The sequence below is a fragment of the Monodon monoceros genome, unplaced genomic scaffold, assembly GCF_005190385.1.
Source record: "Monodon monoceros isolate NGI ecotype Baffin Bay Population unplaced genomic scaffold, NGI_Narwhal_1 Super_Scaffold_22, whole genome shotgun sequence".
In the NCBI taxonomy this organism is placed as follows: Eukaryota; Metazoa; Chordata; class Mammalia; order Artiodactyla; family Monodontidae; genus Monodon; species Monodon monoceros.
In genome coordinates this window covers 109,597,333-109,616,205 of record NW_021703779.1, presented here as the reverse complement: position 1 = coordinate 109,616,205, position 18,873 = coordinate 109,597,333, and the positions used below count along the sequence as shown (strand labels likewise).

The 18,873-nt window shown below is 41.4% G+C and overlaps 1 protein-coding gene across 3 annotated transcripts in view; it reads right to left on the bottom strand.

Moving 5' to 3' along the window:
- Positions 1–12,754: 12,754 nt before the first annotated feature.
- ARHGAP36 (Rho GTPase activating protein 36) overlaps positions 12,755–18,873 on the bottom strand; it is a 165,557-nt gene continuing 159,438 nt past the window's right edge. For all 3 annotated transcript variants that reach the window (XM_029241427.1, XM_029241429.1, XM_029241430.1), the window contains 8 exons: positions 18,506–18,698; positions 18,226–18,281; positions 17,830–17,980; positions 17,018–17,166; positions 16,651–16,827; positions 16,313–16,410; positions 16,070–16,176; positions 12,755–13,965 (listed from right to left, as the gene is read on the bottom strand). In XM_029241427.1, the coding sequence (XP_029097260.1) occupies positions 13,808–13,965; positions 16,070–16,176; positions 16,313–16,410; positions 16,651–16,827; positions 17,018–17,166; positions 17,830–17,980; positions 18,226–18,281; positions 18,506–18,698 (1,089 nt within the window). In that variant the 3' untranslated portion in view covers positions 12,755–13,807. The remainder of the gene's footprint in view (positions 13,966–16,069; positions 16,177–16,312; positions 16,411–16,650; positions 16,828–17,017; positions 17,167–17,829; positions 17,981–18,225; positions 18,282–18,505; positions 18,699–18,873) is intronic.

Sequence of the window (18,873 nt, the reverse complement as noted above, 5' to 3'; positions counted from 1 at the left end):
AACTCCCCCGGAAGAACGCACGGCACGCCTCACGCTGGTGCAACGTCACGCCCGCCTCTGCCGCCGCAGGCCCCCCCCCCCCGCCCCGGCCCCCCCCCCCCCCCCCCCGGCCTGAGTGAGCCAGAGCGCCTGAATCAGCGGCTCCTTTAACCCCGTCCTGTCTGAGCGAAGAACAGACGCCCTCAGGCGACCTACACGCAGAGGCGGGGCCAAATCCAAAGCTGAGCCCCTGGGAGCTGTGTGAACAAAGAAGAGAAAGGGAAATCTCTCTCAGCAGCCTCAGGAGCAGCAGATTAAAGCTCCACAATCAACGTGATGTACCCTGCAGCTGTGGAATACCTGAATAGACAACGGTCATCCCAAATTAACCGGGTGGACTCTGAGAGGAAGATTTATGATTTTTTCCCCATTTCCTCTTTTGTGAGTGTGTATGTGTATGCTCCTGTGTGAGATTTTGTCTCTATAGCTATGCTTCCACCATTTGTCCTAGGGTTCTATCCGTCCGTTTTTTTTTGTTCTTGTTTTTTTTTTTAATTTTTTTTCTTAATAATTATTTTTTAGTTTAATAACTTTATTTTATTTTATCTTTTTTCTTTCTTTCTTTCTTTCTTTCCCTCCTTCCCTCCTTTAGACAACGAATCATCCCAAATTGAGGAGGTGGACTTTGAGAGCAAGATTTATGATTTTTTCCCCTTTTCCTCTTTTATTGAGTGTGTATGTGTATGCTTCTGTGTGAGATTTTGTCTGTATAGCATTGCTTCCACCATTTGTCCTAGGGTTCTATCTGTCCTTTTATTTAAATTTTTTTCTTTTTTTTCTCTTAAAAATTTTTTTATTTTAATAACTTTATTATATTTTATCTGACTTTATTTTATTTCACTTTACCTTTCTTTCTTTCTTCCCTTCCCTCCTTCCTTCCTTCCTTCCTCCCTCCCTCCCTCCCTCCCTTCCTTCCTCCCTTTCTTTCTTTCTTTCCTTCTATCTATCTTTCTTTCATTCTTTCTACTTTATCTCCCTTTTCTCCTGAGCCGAGTGGATGAGAGGCTCTTGGTGCTGCAGCCAGGAGTCAGTGCTGTGCCTCTGAGGTGGGAGAGCCAACTTCAGGACACTGGTCCACAAGAGACCTCCCAGCTCCACATAATATCAAATGGCGAAAATCTCCCAGAGATCTCCATCTCAACACCAGCACCCAGCTTCACTCAATGACCAGCAAGCTACAGTGATGGACATCCTATGCCAAACAACTAGCAAGACAGGAACACAACCCCACCCATTAGCAGAAAGGCTGCCTAAAATCATAAAAAGTCCACAGACACCCCAAAACACACCACCAGACGTGGACCTGCCCACCAGAAAGACAAGATCCAGCCTCATCCACCAGAACACAGGCACTAGTCCCCTCCACCAGGAAGCCTACACAACCCAGTGAACCAACTTTAGCCACTGGGGACAAACACCAAAAACAACGGGAACTACGAACCTGCAGCCTGCAAAAAGGAGACCGCAAACACAGTAAGATAAGCAAAATGAGAAGACAGAAAAACACACAGCAGATGAAGGAGCAAGATAAAAACCCACCAGACCTAACAAATGAAGAGGGAATAGGCAGTCTACCTGAAAAAGAATTCAGAATAATGACAGTAAAGATGATCCAAAATCTTGGAAATAGAATAGACAAATTGCAAGAAACATTTAAAAAGGACCTAGAAGAACTAAAGATGATACAAACAACGATGAACAACACAATAAATGACATTAAAAATACTCTAGATGGGATCAATAGCAGAATAACTGAGGCAGAAGAATGGATAAGTGATCTGGAAGATAAAATAGTGGAAATAATTACTGCAGAGCAGAATAAACAAAAAAGAATGAAAAGAACTGAGGACAGCCTCAGAGACCTCTGGGACAACATTAAACGCACCAACATTCGAATTATAGGGGTTCCAGAAGAAGAAGAGAAAAAGAAAGGGACTGAGAAAATATTTGAAGAGATTATAGTTGAAAACGTCCCTAATATGGGAAAGGAAATAGTTAATCAAGTCCAGGAAGCACAGAGAGTCCCATACAGGATAAACCCAAGGACAAATACACCAAGACACATATTAATCAAACTGTCAAAAATTAAATACAAAGAAAACATATTAAAAGCAGCAAGGGAAAAACAACAAAAAACACACAAGGGAATCCCCATAAAGTTTACAGCTGAACTTTCAGTAGAAACTCTGCAAGCCAGAAAGGATTGGCAGGACTCTGCAAGCCAGAAGGGACTGGCAGGACATATATAAAGTGATGAAGGAGAAAAGCCTGCAACCAACATTACTCTACCCAGCAAGGATCTCATTCAGATTTGATGGAGAAATTAAAAACTATACAGACAAGCAAAAGCTGAGAGAGTTCAGCACCACCAAACCAGCTTTACAACAAATGCTAAAGGAACTTCTCTAGGCAAGAAACACAAGAGAAGGAAAAGACCTACAATAACGAACCCAAAACAAGAAAATGGGAATAGGAACATACATATCAATAATTACCTTAAATGTAAATGGACTAAATGTTCCCACCAAAAGACACAGTTTGGCTGAATGGATACAAAAACAAGACCCATATATTTGCTGTCTACAAGAGACCCACTTCAGACCTAGAGACACATACAGACTGGAAGTAAGGGGATGGAAAAAGATATTTCATGCAAATGGAAGCCAAAAGAAAGCTGGAGTAGCAGTACTCATATCAGACAAAATAGACTTTAAAATAAAGACTATTAGAAGAGACAAAGAAGGACACTACATAATGATCAAGGGATCGATCCAAGAAGAAGATATAACAATTGAAAATATTTATGCATGCAACATAGGAGCACCTCAATACATAAAGCAAATACTAACAGCCATAAAAGGGGAAATCGATAGTAACACATTCATAGTAGGGGACTTTAACACCCCACTTTCACCAATGGACAGATCATCCAAAATGAAAATAAATAAGGAAACACAAGCTTTAAATGATACATTAAACAAGATGGACTTAATTGATATTTATAGAACATTCCTTCCAAAAACAACAGAATACACATTCTTCTCAAGTGCTCATGGAACATTCTCCAGGATAGATCATACCTTGGGTCACAAATCAAGCCTTGGTAAATTTAAGAAAATTGAAATTGTATCAAGTATCTTTTCTGACCACAATGCTATGAGACTAAATGTCAATTACAGGAAAAGATCTGTAAAATATACAAACACATGGAGGCTAAATAATACACTACTTAATAACGAAGTGATCACTGAAGAAATCAAAGAGGAAATAAAAAAATACCTAGAAACAAATGACAATGGAGACACAACGACCCAAAATCTATGGGATGCAGCAAAAGCAGTTCTAAGAGGGAACTTTATACCAATACATTCCTACCTTAAGAAACAGGAAACATCTCGAATAAACAACCTAACCTTACACCTAAAGCAATTAGAGAAAGAAGAACAAAAAAAAACCAAAGTTAGCAGAAGGAAAGAAATCATAAAAGTCAGATCAGAAATAAATGAAAAAGAAATGAAGGAAACGGTAGCAAAGATCAATAAAACTAAAAGCTGGTTCTTTGAGAAGATAAACCAAATTGATAAACCATTAGCCAGACTCATCAAGAAAAAAAGGGAGAAGACTCAAATCAATAGAATTAGAAATGAGAAAGGAGAAGTAACAACTGACACTGCAGGAATACAAAAGATCATGAGAGATTACTACAAGCAACTCTATGCCAATAAAATGGACAACCTGGAAGAAATGGACAAATTCTTAGAAATGGACAACGTGCCAAGACTGAATCAGGAAGAAATAGGAAATATGAACAGACCAATCACAAGCACTGAAATTGAAACTGTGATTTAAAATCTTCCAACAAAAAAAACCCCAGAACCAGATGGCTTCACAGGCGAATTCTATCAAACATTTAGAGAAGAGCTAACACCTATCCTTCTCAAACTCTTCCAGAATATATCAGAGGGAGGAACACTCCCAAACTCATTCTACGAGGCCACCATCACCCTGATACCAAAACCAGACAAGGATGTCACAAAGAAAGAAACTACAGACCAATATCACTGATGAACATAGATGCAAAAATCCTCAACAAAATACTAGCAAACAGAGTCCAACAGCACATTTAACTTCATACATCATGATCAAGTGCGGTTTAGTCCAGGAATGCAAGTATTCTTCAATATACGCAAATAAATCAACGTAATACACCATATTAACAAATTGAAGGAGAAAAACCATATGATCATCTCAATAGATGCAGAGAAAGCTTTCAACACCCATTTAAGATTTTAAAAAAGCCCTGCAGAAAGTAGGCATAGAGAGAACTTTCCTCAACATAATAAAGGCCATATATGACAAACCCATAGCCAACATCATCCTCAATGGTGAAAAACTGAAACCATTTCCACTAAGATCAGGAACAAGACAAGGTTGCCCACTCTCACCACTCTTATTCAACATAGTTTTGGACGTTTTAGCCACAGCAATCAGATAAGAAAAGGAAATAAAAGGACTCCAATTCGGAAAAGAAGAAGTAAAGCTGTCACTGTTTGCAGATGACATGATACTAAACATAGAGAATCCTAAAGATGCTACCAGAAAACTCCTAGAACTAATCAATGAATTTGGTAAAGTTGCAGGATACAAAATTAATGCAAAGAAATCTCTTGCATTCCTATACACTAATGATGAAAAATCTGAAAGTGAAATCAAGAAAACACTCCCATTTATCATTGCAACAAAAAGAATAAAATATCTAGGAATAAACCTACCTAAGGAGACAAAAGACCTGTATGCAGAAAATTATAAGACACTGATGAAAGAAATTAAAGATGATACAAATAGATGGAGAGATATACCATGTTCTTGGATTGGAAGAATCAACACTGTGAAAATGACTCTACTCCCCAAAGCAATCTACAGATTCAATGCAATCCCTATCAAACTACCACTGGCATTTTTTACAGAACTAGAACAAAAAATTTCACAATTTGTATGGAAACACAAAAGGCCCCAAATAGCCAAAGCAATCTTGAGAAAGAAAAATGGAGCTGGAGGAATCAGGCTCCCTGACTTCAGACTATACTACAAAGCTACAGTAATCAAGACAGTATGGTACTTGCACAAAAACAGAAAGATAGATCAATGGAACAGAATAGAAAGCCCAGAGATAAACCCACACACATATGGTCACCTTATCTTTGATAAAGGAGGCAGGAATGTACAGTGGAGAAAGGTCAGCCTCTTCAATAAGTGGTGCTGGGAAAACTGGACAGGTACATGTAAAAGTATGAGATTAGATCACTCCCTAACACCATACACAAAAATAAGCTCAAAATGGATTAAAGACCTAAATGTAAGGCCAGAAACTATCAAACTCTTAGAGGAAAACATAGGCAGAACACTCTATGACATAAATCACAGCAAGATCCTTTTTGACCCACCTCCTAGGGAAATGGAAATAAAACCAAAAATAAACAAATGGGACCTAATGAAACTTCAAAGCTTTTGCACAGCAAAGGAAACCATAAACAAGACCAAAAGACAACCCTCAGAATGGGAGAAAATATTTGCAAATGAAGCAACTGAGAAAGGATTAATCTCCAAAATTTATAAGCAGCTCATGCAGCTCAATAACAAAAAACAAACAACCCAATCCAAAAATGGGCAGAAGATCTAAATAGACATGTTTCCAAAGAAGATATACAGTCTGCCAACAAACACATGAAAGAATGCTCAACATCATTAATCATTAGAGAAATGCAAATCAAAACTACAATGGGATATCATCTCACACCAATCAGAATGGCCATCACCACAAAATCTAGAAACAATGAATGCTGGAGAGGGTGTGGAGAAAAGGGAACCCTCTTGCACTGTTGGTGGGAATGTAAATTGATACAGCCACTGTGGAGAACAGTATGGAGGTTCCTTAAAAAACTACAAATAGAACTACCATATGACCCAGCAATCCCACTACTGGGCATATACCCTGAGAAAACCATAATTCAAAAAGAGTCATGTACCAAAATGTTCATTGCAGCTCTATTTACAATAGCCCGGAGATGGAAACAACCTAAGTGTCCATCAACAGATGAATGGATAAAGAAGATGTGGCACATATATACAATGGAATATTACTCAACCATAAAAAGAAACGAAATTGAGCTATTTGTAATGAGGTGGATAGTCCTAGAGTCTGTCATACAGAGTGAAGTAAGTCAGAAAGAGAAAGGCAAATACTGTATGCTAACACATATATATGGAATTTAAGAAAAAAATGTCATGAAGAACCTAGGGGTAAGACAGGTATAAAGACACAGACCTACTAGAGAATGGACTTGAGGATATGGGGAGGGGGAAGGGTAAGCTGGGACAAAGCAAGAGAGAGGCATGGACATATATACACCACCAAATGTAAGGTAGATAGCTAGTGGGAAGCAGCTGCATAGCACAGGGAGATCAGCTCGGTGCTTTGTGACCGCCTGGAGGGGTGGGATAGGGAGGGTGGGAGGGAGGGTGATGCAAGAGGGAAGAGATATGGGGACATATGTATATATATAACTGATTCACTTTGTTATAAAGCAGAAACTAACACACAATTGTAAAGCAATTATACTCCAATAAAGATGTAAAAAAAAATGGGTTGAGGACTTGAAAAGACATTTATTTTCCAAAGAATACATAAATGGTTAACACATACATTAAAAGGTGCTCAGTGTCGCTAATCATCAGGGAAATGCAAATCAAAGCCACAATGATGTATTACTCATATACCTTTTAGAATGGCTGTTATCAAAAAGATAAGCAATAACAAATGCTGGCGAAGATGTGGAGAATAAGGAACCCTGTGCAGTGCTGTTAGAAATGTAAGTTGTAAAGCCACTGTGGAAGACAGAATGGAGGTTCCTCATAAAATTAAAATAGAACTACCACATGACCCAGAAATCCACTTGGGTACATACGCAAAGGAAATGAAAACAGGGTATCAAAGAGGTATCCGTACTCCCATGTTTATTACAGCATTATTCACAACAGCCAAGACATGGATACAGCCTAAGTGTCCATCAATGGATAAATCAATAGAGAAAATGTGCGATCTATATCTATATTTGTATCTAAATCTATATCTATCTATACAGGTAGATAGGTAGATACAGATATAGATACATAATTCAGCTATAAAAAAGAAGGAAATTCTGCCATTTGCAACAACGTAGATGCCCCTTGAAAGCATCATGCTAAGCGAAATAAGTCATACAGAGAAAAACAAACACCGTATGATCTCACTTTATATGTAGACCCTAAAAACATCAAACTCATAGAAAGAGTAGAATGGTGGCTGGGTTGCCAGTAGCTGAGGGGTGGGAAATAGGGAGGTATTGGTCAAAGGGCACAAACTTTGAATAAGATGAATAATTTCCAGGGATATAATGTACAGCATGGTGACTGTAGTTGATAGTACTGTATTGTATACTTGAAAGTTGCTAGGAGAGTAGAGCTCTAATGTTCTCACCACCATCACCATTACAACAAAATGGTAATTATGTGAGGTAAGCTGTGTTAACTAACCTTGCTGTGGTAAACATTTTGAGAAATAGACATGTATCAAATTGTCATGTTGTATACCTTAAGGTTACACAACGTTATATGTCATTTATACCTCAATAAAGCTGGGGACAAAAATAGGCAGCTGACACTCCCCTATTTAAAGATTTATTATAAGTCTACAGTAATCAAGAAAGATGGTACTAACATAAAAATAGAAAAATAGATCCATCAAACAGAGAGAAAACGCAGAAATATACACAAAATGAATGATCAACCAATTTTTGACAAAGTTATAAAGGCAATTAAATGGATAAATTATAGTCTTTTCATTAAATGGTATTAGAAAATGTGCATATATGTATAGAATCAAAAAATGAATTTCAATCCATACTTCACACTGTATATAAATTCAACTCCAAATAAATTGTAGGCAGAAATAGAAAAACTAAATTTTTTTAAAGTTTTAGTTTCTTAATATGGTATATTACATTGATTAGCATCACTAGTCTTAAGAGAAATGTAAATCAAAACCACGATGAGAAACCATTCACACCACTAGAAGGACTGCAATAATAACTTTTAAAAAAGGTAATAAAAATTGTTGACAAAAATGTGAAGAAATTGGAAATCTCATGCATTGCTGGTAGGAATGTAAAATGATAGAATCACTTTAAAAAACTGACAGTTTCCAAAAGTGTTTAAAAATAGAGTTACCATATGACCCAGCAATTCCACTCCTAGGTACATACCTAAGAAAAATGAAAACGTATCTCTGCACAAAAACTTGAACATGAATTTCATAGCAGCATTATTTACAATAAGAAAAGTGGAAACAACCCATTTGGCTCTCAACTGATGATTGGATAAATAAAACTATAAAACTTATTGGATAAAACATAGCAGAAAACAGGACCAGGCAAATGAGGGGCCTAGGGTGCAAAATTTAAGAACGTCCTCACTCTTGGGGATTTGCGCAACCTTGAGAGATACTCCTTAAATTTTGCACCTTAGACCAATCATCTCCTTGGTCTGGTGCAGACTTTGAGAGAATGCTTAGTGAGCGTGCGGTAGGCAATGATTTCTTAGAAATGACACCAAAAGTAAAATTCTAAACATTTTTAACATGGTAAACTGAGCTTCATTAAAATTAAAAACTTCTGGGACTTCCCTGGTGGTGCAGTGTTCGGGAATCCGCCTGCCAATGCAGGGGACACGGGTTTGATCCCTGGTCCAGGAAGATCCCACATGCCGAGGAGCAAATAAGCCAGTGTGCCACTACTACTGAGCCTGCACTCTAGAGCCCGCGAGCCACAACTACTGAGCCCACATGCCACAACTACTGAAGCCCGCACAGCTAGAGCATGTGCTCTGCAACAAGAGAAGCCACTGCAATAAGCCCACACACTGCAGCAAAGAGTAGCCCCCGCTCGCTGCAACTAGAGAAAGCCCATGCACAGCAACAAAGACCCAATGCAGCCAAAAATAAATAAATTTCAAAAAAATTTGAAAACTTCTGCTCTTCAGAAGATTCCATTAAGAGAATGAAAAACAAGTCACAGACAGGAAAAAAAATTATCCAGAATATATAAAAAAAACTTTCAACACAATCAAAAATATCACTTGAAAATAGGCAGAAGATATATGACCAAAGGATGGGGGAAAATATGAAAATGTTCAACATCATTATTTGTAGGTAAATATGAATTAAATATGGCATATCCATATGGCATATCCAAAATAATAATGAAATATTATTTGACATTAAAAAACAATAAAGTTCTGATACATGCTATGACATGGTTGACTCTTGAAAATATTATGCTACATGAAAGAAGCCAGTCACAAAAGATTACATACTGTGTGATTCCATTTATATGAAATGTCCAGAATAGGGAAGTCTATGAAGATAGAAAGTAGTTTGGTGGTTGCCTAAACTTGGGTGACAGGAAAGATAGAGATTGACTGCTAACTGGTATGTGGCTACTTTTTGGAGTGATGAAAATATTATTAAATTATATTATGGCAATGGTTGTACAACTCTGTGAATACACTAACAATATTGTACACTCTAAACTATAGATTGGAACTTATGGAAACTATATCTGAATAAAGCTTTTTAAGAATAACCAGGAGACTTCTGCTCAGGAGAAGATCACATAGCCCTTTTGCTCCCAAGATCCTCCCTATCAAGTACAAATATAAGCCCTGGAAATAACTTCAGAGAAAACCAAAGTAGAATTCTAAAAGATATAAGAGGAAGGTTAGGACCCTAGGACTAGGGAAACAGCACAGTACAAAGTCGTCTTATCACCTCTAACCCAAGAAAGAAAGGTGACCCAGGACTGCCATTTCCTGAACACCAGCTTATTTTTAGAAACAGAAGGTGGCCCAGGTAGGCTCATTCTTTTTCTGGATCAAATGAAAGTCCCACCTATCACAGGTGAGCCAGGCAGCACTACAAATCAATAACAGAAAGATGGCAGAAAAATCTCAAAACACTTAAAAAGTAAACTAACCTTCTATATAATCCATTGGTCAATGAGAAAGTCTCAAAGGAAATTTTAAAAATATATTGAACTGAATGAAAATAAAACACATCAAAACTTGTGGTACACTGTTAAAGCACTGAACATTTACATTAGAAAAGAGAAAATCAATAATCTAAGTTCCTACCTAAAGAAACTAGAAAAAGAAGAGGAAAATAAACAAGCATAAAGCAGAAGAGAGGATGTATTGGGAATGAGTTAGAGTGAAAGGGGCTGTTGTTTGAGGGGGATGATATTGAAATGGAATATGAATGGGAGGAGAATTAGAGAAGGACATGACCTGGGGTGTGCAAGAGAATTGCTGAGTGGCCTGAGGGCCCAGCTGAGGTTGGAAATTCTATTAGATGAACCAATATTTGGAGGGCTACTACATTTTCTCACAGTGGTCATTATGAGATTGGAGGAATCAGATGCTTGGAGGGACCCAAGGCTGAGAGTAAATAGTGCAGACGTGGTATTTCAAGAGCAAGGGAATGAAGATACAGTCAGTTCTAAATTAATATGCCCTGAGATCCTGCCTGGACAAGGAAAGAAGTGAAGAGAAAAGAAAAGCCTTGAGGCACTGGACATCTCAACAAGACCAAATAGCAGAAGACGTGGAATCCAGCCATTGTTAGGAGATTTGAGTCACAGTGGAATACTGGAGTTGAGTCTTTTGGAAGTGATGTCATGCCTAGTGATGCCAAGTGGCTGCAGGTGGTTGAAATGCTAAGTTAAAGGATGAAAGGCCAGGGTGTGGGATGGGTCTTCCACGTAGATATTGTTGAGGTCACCTAGGATGAGGACAGGACTTGGAGTGTCAAGGTAGCCCGTTGAGCTGGCCCTTAGAGTATGGGGAAGAGTGAGGATAATGCCCATATCTACTCACCACTCTCAGCCCCAACTCCTTGGTTGGTAGTCAGCACTAGGGGGGAATGTAGGGGAAGCAATAAGATCAGGAGAAAACCTGGTTTCAGGGAAGGCCAGGAAGTGAAGGGAATGTTTTGAATCAATCTACTTACCTACTTGTTATCTGGTTTATTTGTTGATTTTCAAGCTGAGTGGGAAAAGCACAGGTGAACTCTTCCAAGGACACATCACACTATTTTAGCTCCATAAAGTCCTGGAATGGCAGTCAGAGGCCTGTCTGGATCTTAATCTAGATCTCTGACCTCAAGTAAGTCCTTTCCAAATATGAGCCCTACTGTGACCATACATATAACAGAGAGTTGGAATGGATGAGCTTTATATTTTCTGCTGGGTTTAATATCTGTGAGTCCTAGATACAACTGCTAGGGTCTGTCTGAGATATCACAGTTGTTGTCTAATGGCTTGTCTGATAAAAGGACCTATAAGGAAGGAACCTGAAGCTTGCTTGTTAAAAGTGCAAATCCAAACCCAAAAAACTGACTGCTGACATCACAGTGCATCTTTGTGTCAAAGGAAGAATCCTAAAATTTTAGGATAAGCCAGTATAATCTAGTCGTTAAAGTTTTGAAGACTGGCTGTTTTCCACTAAGCTGATGTGTAATTTGGGCAGGTTATTCGACCTCTCTGTATCTCATTTTCCTCAAGAAGAAAATGAGGATGACAGTAACATGTATCTCATAGAGTTGCTGTGAATATTAAATAAAATGATGCAAGTAAAGCTTTAAACACATTTAGGAACTCGATATGTGTGAACTATCATTATAGTTATTATTGTAGAATAATCATTATTATAGGAGGGACCCAACATTACCTTTCTGCTGTCTGTAAAACTCTACAGAAGGAAATATCCTAAAGTAAAGTGTGCAAAAATAAATAATACACATCATTCCACTTTCTGGAACTCTGTCCCTGACATGTGAAATTTCCAAGCATGTCATGAAGTCTTAAGCTTTCAAGAAAGTTTGGAGGTCCCATCAATCAAACAGGAGCATGTTCTTCTCTTACTCTTGGAAATCATATGTCTCAGGATATTTCTAGGTTTTAATTTTTGACCAATCCAGGGGGAATTTCTCAGTTGAGAGCACCTAGTGATCTCTCCGTTTATTCCCCTCTTTTCTCCTTTTAGAGGGCCTCCTCTTAAGCTTTATTCTTTCCCCCTACTTCTCCTTCATCCCTTCTACATTCTTTTTATTCAGTTAAAGCTCTTTCCCCTTTCTTCCACTTTACTCTCCTTTATCACACACCACACCCCTTTTTTCCACCTCACCCCTTTATTCCATTTCTCTCCATCTCCTTATTCCACATTACCCCTTCCCCTTTACTCCCCAACACCCTCTCCTTTATCCCCCTCACCCCCCTTATCCCACGTCACCTCCCTTTATTTCATTTCTCTCCATCCCTTTATCCCATATCACCCTCCCCTCTATTCTCCATCACCCCTTCTCTTGTACCCCACATCACTACCCTTTATTCCACCTCACATCTTTATTCCATCTCTCTCCATCCCCTTATTCCAAATCACCCCTTCCCCTTTATTTCACTCACTCCATCCCTTTACACCATGTCACCCCTGCCCTTTATTCCACATCACCCTGTTCTATTTCGTTCCTCTTCCCCACCTCTCTTTCCCCTTCAGCTCCAGCTAGAGCTTCCCAACTCACCAACAAAATTTCAAATAAAAAAAACACACACACAGTAAGCCATGAATATGCTGCTGTCACAATACAGATGTTTATTAATGATTAAATGCCAGAGAAGTTTTAACAATCACAAATCTTCGAGCTCTGCGGTTGTTACCCATTGTGTGATCGATTTCTACCCCTCAATACAATACATTCTTCATTCTATGGACCTTAGCAGTTGTTACCCCTCAATAACAGCTATAATTTTGGATGTCATACATAACCCATATCTGCGTGTTACCAGAGCACGTCCCGCAAATTTGTACCGTCCTGCATAGAGGAACTACAGAGACGATATTTAAGAACATTTGTAATCAGGTGACTTTTACTGCTTGGAACTATGTGTTTGTACCTAACTAGCTGTTTTGCTGACAACAGGATGTGGCTGCCAGCTATCTGTAAAACAGATCTAGGTAATAAAATCAATTTTTTTCCTCTAACTTTTGACCCCAGAAAAGCTAGTTGGGTTTCTCAGGATTTGGGGAGTGGCTGTTTGATGAGCCATTGGTCTAAATAATTTGGACAAAATTATCCTGAGGCGGTGGAGTGGCTGCAGGGACACGGCTATGAGTTGGTGTGACATGGTTTAGCATTAATTGTCAGCTGTCAGTAGGCTGACCTAACATCCTAGCATGCCTCTTGAGGGCCTTTCCAATTGAGCTCTTAGGAGGAGGGTAGGAAAGTCAGGAAAAGCATGCAATCCTCTTTGGGGGAGGAAAAGCACCTCGAGATTTGTGAGCTTCTCTGGGACAGGTGTTTACCACAAATGTCACATCAATTAAAGGAACGGCTGTAGTAAGGGAAAGCCAGGATCAGGGGTAAAAGAGAGAGGCAAGGTAGCACCAGGGCGCCTGAGCATGACACAGAAACATCTCCACTTTTACCAGCTGAAGGGACCGAGCATCCCCAGGAAAGGGGCTGGTAGTGTGTTTGGAATTCACAGCCTGACCCGAGCATCAGGTGGAACTCCTTCTTACCCTCAGATCTTTACCTTCAAGACTCTCCTTAATGTTTCCTGTGACATCCCAGGTCTACCCCCACTCTTTCCCCCTGTCTGGCACCATATAGAAGGAAAAACATCTAAGGAAAGAAGTAGCCGATGCCAGTTTTGGCCTCCTTCTCCCGGGGCACACGGAGCAATGGGCGGTCTTGCTCCAGAATGGGGGGGTTACCCGCTCCTTCATCATCGTCATGGGAACGGGCAGTGCCGGGGGGCACAGCTGGCTCCTCAGAGGAACCTGGAAAATAGTAACAATGTTAACTCCTTATGTTTCTAGACTTCACACTTTGCACAGCACCCAAGGAACTAAGACCTAATTTTGAGCTTCAAATACAGTATGAGGCAAGAAGTTAGGGCAGAAATGATTACCCCCATTTGACATGTAAGAAAACTGCAGCCTAACAGTAGAACATACATCTCTAAATCTAGGCCCACTGTGGAAGCTGGGTGTGTGGAGGTGGGGGGCAGGAGGGCAGGGCCATGTTAGAGAACAGAAAGAGTGAGACAGATACCCCGTGCTTAGAGCAAATGGGCAATACCACCAGGGAAGCGAGGAAGTGGGCGTCCTCCTAACAACCACCACCACCCTACAACCAGCCTGACTAATTTTACTAAGCAAATGAGTAACAAAGCTGGAGCCGGAAGCTTACAGAACTTCATGGAGGGGAGAAAGCAGGTGTCGGTCTTCAATGACTCTGAGGAGGACCTGTAGTCCATGACTTGGCCAGGCTGAGACTTGTTTTTAAGGAAGGCGGTATCTACAGGAAATGTAACAGCTGCATCTTCTTTGCAGAACTGGATGGTCTTTGGACTCTGAACTTCTTTAGAGTCAAGATTACTAGGCATTGGGACTGCTTCCACATTCATGATTTCTTCAAGATTGACAGCTAGGTCTGGCTGAGGGTCTGAAATTGTATTAAGAATGGAGACATCTTCAGGCTCTGGAGCCATATTTGTAATTTCATCTTCTTCAAAAGTGTTGGCTAGGTCTTTCTGAGAATCCGGAATTTTGTTGCAAATTTGAGTGCCCTCAGGCTCTGGAACCACACTGAGAACTGTGTCTTCTTCATGATTGGGGTTTTCTTCAGAGTCTTGGATTCCACTGACATCAGAGTCTTCTTTGTGTCCTGGGATTTCTTCAGCATCTGAGGCTTCTTCATCGTTTGGGACTCCACTTACATCTGAAGATTCTTCCTGGTTCTGAATTTCATCAAAATCAGAGACATCTTCAGGGCTCGTTACCACATGGAGGGCTGGGACCTCTTCAGGGTTGGAGTCTTCTTCAGAGCCTGCAATTCCATTGACTTCTGGAGTTTCTTCATAATCTGGAATTTCTTCAGTATCTGTGGTTTCTTCATCATTTGGGACTCCATCAAGAGCTGGAACCTCTTCAAGACTGGGGTCTTCTTCAGAGTCTGAGAGCCCATTAACCTCCAGGGATTCTTCATGATTTGGGATTTCATGACCACCAGGGGCTTCTTCAGGGCTTGGGACCACATGAAGAGCTGGGACTTCATCAAAATCAAGGTCTTCACCAGAGTCTGAAATCCCATTGACCTCTGGGGCTTCTTCATGGTCTGGAACTTCTTCAGCATTTGAGGCTTCATCATTTTGGATTTCATCAAGGGCTGGGACCTCTTCAAGATTGGGGTCTTCTTCAGAATCTGGGTTTTCATCATTATCTGAGTCATCTGCATGGTCTGGGATTCCGTCAGTGTCAGGGGCTTCTTCATTGTCTGGGATTTCATCAGTATCTGAGGCTTCTTCATTGTTCGGGATTACATCGAGATAGGGAACTTCTGCTAGGTCAAGGTTTTGGTAGTCTTCAAAATCTGGTCCTTCTTCAAGGTCGTGGTTTGGGTTTTCTCCAGGGTTTGGGATTTCTTGCACATCTCGGGCTACTTCAGGGTCTGGAACCATATCAAAATATGGTATTTCTTCAAAGTCTTGGATTTCAATGAGTTCTAGAATTTCATCATCAGGGTCTAGAATGTCCTCAAGGGGAGGAAGATCAAAATTCAGGGTATCGTCATCATCGTCGTTGTCGTCATCATCGTCATCTTCATCAAGTTCTGGAATGCCTTCGAGATGTGGGCCTGGAATCTCAAGGTCATTTGGAATCTCGAGACCTTGGACTTCACCAAAGACTACTCCTTGATTGAGATATTCAAATACTAGTTCTTCATTGACTGGCACATCTTCCTCAGAGGACTCATCTTCCTCAAGGGGCTCATCTTCAGCAAGGACCTGGCCTTCAGGAAGAGCCTGACCTTCACCAAGGGACTGACCTTCAGCAAGGGCCTGACCTTCACCAGGGGTCTGACTGCCAGCAGGGAACTGACCTTCATCAAAGGGCTTGCTTTGACCAAGGACAGCAGCCCGGGCTTCAGCAGAGTTTTCCACTGGATCAGAAAGTAAAGCATCCTCTTCCATCTTTATCCGTGCGCTCCTGAAGGGGAATGAATTTGAAAAAGCAAGTCAGTTTGTATACTTGGGTTGACTAACATAAAGGTGGCCTGGGGTTGGGAGCCCCCATAGGTGATTCTCCTTCAGGCTAAGCATGAACAAACCAAGAAAACACTCACTGGATCTTCCTCAAATTCCTGCGTCTGATAAAATCAAGGGCTTCAGGACTGGATTTCCATACACGCTTAGCAACCTGCCTCTGAATATGGGGAGGCACCTGAGGGTAAAATTAGCAATGTTAGCCTTTATTACACAACATTTTAAAAAATCTATACTCATCTCTATCAGGTACCCAGAACTGAAGACACCATGCCCAGCTAATGTAGGAAGGATTTCTAGACTGGGAGATTTGTGGCTGCCTGCTTTGGATACCCCCAGGGATGCATGTGGAACTCTTCCTTGCCTTGTGAACAGGTGAAAGAGCTGTGAAATAAGTGTGTCCAAAGCTTCCACCTACCTGAAAGAGGATATCCCAGTTATCAATCATGGCACGGACCACATTGACAGAAGCAACATAGTGGTCAATCCCCAGTCTTGTTTTCCTGGACTCCCTCTTGGCAGATGTCCCCCTCTTCAGGAGAGCAGATCCAAACACCAAAGCCAAATTGGTGGAAGTCATACGATTGCCTGAAACCTAAGTAAAGGAAAGCAGAAAGTGATCAACTCTGAAGTAATAATGGAAGTTACACAAACAGAAATGTCTCTTTTTGTTCTTGTTTCCCTCTCCCTCTGTCTCTCTGTCTCTCTGTCTCTGTCTCTTTCTCATATACTCCCACACATCTCCCCTTCTGTAAATCTCACTACCCTTTCCCAGAGCTTTTTACCAACTGTCCATCAATGCCAATGGAGTCCTCGCAGTTCTCAGTGATCTTATGCAGGACCTTCAGGAGACGCTCCAGGGTGTCACTGTGGCAAGGTGGCATCAGGTAAACCAGCAACTGCAAGGCAGAAAGCTGATCCTGTGGCTTCAGAGCTAGAGGAAGGAAAACAGGCACTGGCTTAGGGGGCTAGCCTTGGCAGCAGCCTGATACAAAGAAAGGTGTGATTCTGGTTGAAAAATGCCAAAGGCTATGGATAAAGTACTCAAGCATCTTTTCTTTGCTCATTCTCATGGCATTTGAGCTCAGGATTCCTAAAAGTAAGAAGTGCTCCCATCAAAATCAGACCCCCTGGGCTTCCCTGGTGGCGCAGTGGTTGAGAGTCCGCCTGCCTATGTAGGGGATACGGGTTTGTGCCCTGGTCCGAGAAGATCCCACATGCCGCGGAGCGGCTGGGCCCGTGAGCCATGGCCCCTGAGCCTGTGCGTCCAGAGCCTGTGCTCCGCAACGGGAGAGGCCACGACAGTGAGAGGCCCGCGTACCGCAAAAAAAAAAAAAAAAAAAAAGTAAAAATCAGACCCCCTCCCTACAGAACCTAGGTTCTTCTTTGTCCTGAGAGGGTGCACACAGCTTCAAGAAGCTCTAGAGAGATTTCCAAACAACAGACTTATAGCGGAATCTGGAGAGGTGTTTTCATCTTCTGGTGTTCATTTTGCCTTAGTTCCTTGGGGTCTTGCAGCCTGAGCTCTGTCCCCAGAACCCCACATGCCCTGTACTATTTCCTTTCCTTGCCCAACAAGGGAGAGCAGAAGACTCACTTGCTGTCAGGAGGAAGGACATGTACAGATCATCTGGCAGCAAAGAGTCCTTCATATCACGGAAAAACTCCTTGAGGAGTGCGGCCACATCATGCACATTCTGAGAGTCATCCAGCACTACATCCAGACCTTGATCAAATTCTTCACGGAGCTAGAAAAAGAGAGAGAATACATTCGGTGGCTGCTCTGCCCATCACAGGCTCCCTACTGGCCACTCCTTCAGTAAGTCTCAGGCTTCAGTGGAGGTAGTTGGCTATACGGTGTGCCTAGGGGGCTAGAAAGAAGACTGTGCTCCCTTCACGAGGCATGACATTCTCTTCAGGTCTATGGGGGAGCCCCCACCCCCACCAGTTTTTTCTCACCGAAGGAACAAAAGCATAAACATAGCTGATTTACCTTACGCACTGTCTGCTCAGAATATTCCAGGGTGAAAATCCCCACTGTGCTTAAGCCTGAAAGAAAAGACCAGGGGATGCTAACTAAGTATCTGTGCTCACTGCCCCCACCCCTAGCATTTCCCTTTTCCTCCCCCATTGTATCCCAACCCCAACTGGTGGCAGGGGAATGTTTCAAGCCCTTCATCCCTTGACCTCTTTCCTCTCCCCATCTCTAGAACACCGTTCTTTCTCTTGAATTGCCTCCTACCTTGATTTAACCATCATTCTTGGCCCCTTACCATGTTTCTCAATGAAGCTGCAGCAAGCCTCAACAACCTGGGGGATTTGCTTAGCAATCGGATTGAGGCTCATTTTCCTTTTGGATCCCAGAAGTCGCTGGCCAATTGGAAAGGAAGTCTTGGAAAGTTGCAGGGTCTGCAGCAGCAGGGCCCCGTCCTCCAGTTCAGCCAGGCTATCCACAGAGACTGCACCCTGTGGAGAAACCCCCACTATGTTAAAATGGGGGAGCAGGAGGGTCACTCCGGACCTTCCTGAAGATTGCATCACATTCACAACAGGAGACATTCTCTCTGTGGCAGGCCAATTACACCCCTCCAACACGTTCTGTTCAGCTCCCCTTCCCTCTGAGGACACAGGCCTTGACCTT